This window comes from Cupressus sempervirens, chromosome 11 (assembly GCF_028749045.1).
Source record: "Cupressus sempervirens isolate cs-2001-9-10 chromosome 11, ASM2874904v1, whole genome shotgun sequence".
NCBI classification, from domain to species: domain Eukaryota; kingdom Viridiplantae; phylum Streptophyta; class Pinopsida; order Cupressales; family Cupressaceae; genus Cupressus; species Cupressus sempervirens.
The window spans coordinates 516,159,056-516,162,312 of record NC_143128.1 but is presented as its reverse complement, the minus strand read 5'-3'; the positions used below and the strand labels follow the sequence as shown (position 1 = coordinate 516,162,312).

Below are 3,257 nucleotides of genomic sequence, written 5' to 3'. Positions count from 1 at the left end.
TTTTTCTTTGGGGTCAGCCTCCCATCTAATACTTCAAAAATAAATCTTGTAGAGTTACGAAGGAAATTGAGACTCAATTCCCTATGCTCATGTAGGGGGAGATTGAATGAAATGATAAGTTGTTAAATATTTTTCTTGATAAGTGCATGATCAACAATTAACTTTCTTGACATGCAGGAACTTAGGAAGGTTGTCATGCATGTTAGTAAAACTGCACGTGGTGAGTGCACCCTTGGCCAACATATTGACAGGCTCATGGAAGTGGTTGGTAGCATTGAGGATGTTAAAAATCTTATGTAGAAGATTCCACAACTGGAGGCTAAGAACAGGGCTATTGATAGAGACTTCAAGGCGAATTAGGAGAAGATAACTATGATGGAAGCCAAGATGTGCAACCTTGAGAAGTTAATTAAGCAAATGGCTGACAATGTGTCTACCTTGTTAAGAAACTGGACATGGATAAAGGCCAAAACTCTCCTCTAGTAGTTGATAGCCAAGGTCCCAACAAACACACTAGGGCCCATTATAAAAAGACTGATGATATAGCCAAGAAGGATGAGGTGAAGGTTATGGTAGAAAACAGGCTTTGGACTTGATTAAGGCCACGTAGCTGGTTCTTTTCTATCTTTTGTGCTGTCCTTTTGCTTTCCTAGTGCTTTTTCTTTGCTATTTTTTTCAGCAGTTTTGTCTGTGACCTCTTGTGTTTCTTTTTGGAGATCTGTTTTGTTTTTGTTCCTGAATGATCTATCTTTTCTGAGACTGTCCTTTTGTAATAAGGTTTTGGGTCCTTAAAACTTGTTTTTACTTAATCAAAACAATTAACTTTCCAACATCTCCTTACATTGAATTCATGCAATCTCCAGCAATCTTTTTATTTAAGTAGATAATGCACTGCATACTCTTACCATGCATACATTAGTTTGAGAGATATTATAAATAATGAACATATTTTATATCTTATTTACTAGTATGTTTTGAAATTTTCTAGGGCTTTTCTATTTTATTCATATCCTAAAATTATTGTTTTCAGTGAGATGACAATTTTTTTTGAGATTTTTATAATCAAATGCCTTCTATCTAGCATGATGAATATCCTCAGGCACACCATTTTAGAGTTGTTTGTACAAAGAATATAAGTGAAAAAAAAATTCCCAACATTCTATAGAGATGTAATTAAATTTATTAAACTAATATAAGACAATAAGATTGTGATATTGAATTTATAGATTTGTATATATTTTTATAATTTCTATATTTATTTCCACTCTATTAACCTCTTTCTCTCTATACAAATTTTCTTTAAAAAAATATAAAATATTGTAATAAAGTACAATAAACTTTGAAATTAGAGTATCATATGCTTAATTTGAATCATGTAGGCATCATTTTTCTATACAAATGCTTAAAAAAAGAAAAACAGGAAGACTATCCATACTTATAAAGAAAATTAATCAGAATATAAGCTTTCCACAAATGAGAATAGAGAGCTCATTATATAATAATAGAATTAAAACAAAATGCTTTTCTATTCACAAACTCTTTATAAACCTACGAAATGCCCTAATAATAGAGCACAGAACAGAATGTGTTGAAAAATATTGAAGCAAGAAAAAGGGTTATCTTTATGGAATTTACAAAGAATAAGTAGTGTTTTGAAGGAATTATGTATTGTTAACAATAATCATCGCTTATCTGAATCCTGCTTACCCGCTATTAATACTCGGTGATTTGATCACAGAATTGGCAAGCACCTCGTTTCCACCCCGTTGACCCATTTCTTGGCGCCGTTATCAACCTTGATTTTGAAAACTCCTTTTTCATTTCTGACAACTTTTTTTTCATGATTTGAGGGCAGGCTTCATGAAAAAAAATACTTACTACACTCGATGGAGCATTTCTAAGAAGGAAAGACAGAAAATTTAATGCCTGCGCACCGTTGTCTGCCCCAATGTGGGCGCGCACCATTTTCAGATTCGGCAATTTGACCTCAGCCACTGAAATCTCCTCTGATATCATCTCCTACATCAAACATAAAATGGGTTTAGTGACAACAATCATACATACACAGATTTATAATCTGGATCTGTAGAATACTAACCTGGAAACAAATGCCATGTATCACCAACAGCTGAAGCGCCGCAAACGTATTAAGAAGTGTAATACTAGGGATTCCTGCAGAATTCACGGCATCGCTTGCATTGCAATTTTGAAGCCTAATTATCTTAACGGAGTCCCGTATTGAAATTCGGTGTAGTGATCTAAGCGCAATGAACGGCTTCCAATCCGTGATTTGGATTTCTGTCAAATTAGGGCAAGCAATCTGCATTGAGAAATTAAGGTTCATGCATCCCAGTCTGAGGTACATGAGTTTCGAAGACCGTATATACAACCTTTTCACTCCAAAACAACAGTAAATGGACAGATTTTGAAGATGTGGGCAGAGGTTGATGAACCCGTGAAGCTTCGCATCATCCAAACTCATCACACTTTGACAATGAAATGATTTTAGATATCGAAAAACCCCAACATTGTCCGGCACCTTGGGAAATTTGACGAATGCCACTTTTAGGGCAGTGAGGTCTTGACACCTCCAAAGAGAGTCGCCAATCTCCGCCATGCTATGAAGCCACGCAATGGAATCGAGAAACTTCGTCTCCGAGTCTCTGTAAAAGATCTGGACAACCATTCGGCAGACCTGTTTTTCAGCAGCAAGATGAATCCAATTATTCAAATGGGCATAATATGGATCATCCAAGCCCACATCAATCTTCAAATGGCGAAGACGACCATCCAGGCGGAGCAGGGCATCGTTGATTATGGCATGTATACGACCATCATTTTGCCTCTCGAAATCTTCGGGGCAAAATTGAAGGATGCTTATTTTCCTCCACAAGAATCGCCACCTCTGTGAAAGGGAAGAAGAGCGTACCACATCTCTGTACGAAATCCTTGGAAAGATGTGATTTAAAATAACATCATCTGGTAACGCAGAAAGCCTGTCTTTTGCAAATGCTCTTGCCCTTGACCTTGTCACTGCCATAGTACCCTCCTCCTCACCCGAGACGAACAAATGTTAACGGTTTTTTGCAGTGCTAGTTTGTGATGTTTGGTTTGCTCTTCCCTCGGTTAAGAACCCTACTTATAACAACCATTTTCCTCCCTTCTTAATTATATATATTTAACCTATTTTCCATGTTTTGTTTTTCTTATATGTGTCCAATTATCATACTTATAACGGGTTCCGCAACAGGTCGTGG

The 3,257-nt window shown here is 36.4% G+C and overlaps 1 protein-coding gene across 1 annotated transcript; it reads right to left on the bottom strand.

The window, feature by feature from the left end:
• Positions 1-1,713: 1,713 nt before the first annotated feature.
• On the bottom strand, positions 1,714-3,040 carry LOC149530621 (FBD-associated F-box protein At3g52670-like). Its single transcript, XM_089808221.1, has 2 exons — positions 2,099-3,040; positions 1,714-2,019 (listed from the first exon to the last, which is right to left on the bottom strand). The coding sequence occupies exons 1-2, from the start codon at positions 3,038-3,040 to the stop codon at positions 1,714-1,716; spliced, it is 1,248 nt and encodes a 415-aa protein (XP_089664347.1).
• Positions 3,041-3,257: the final 217 nt, after the last annotated feature.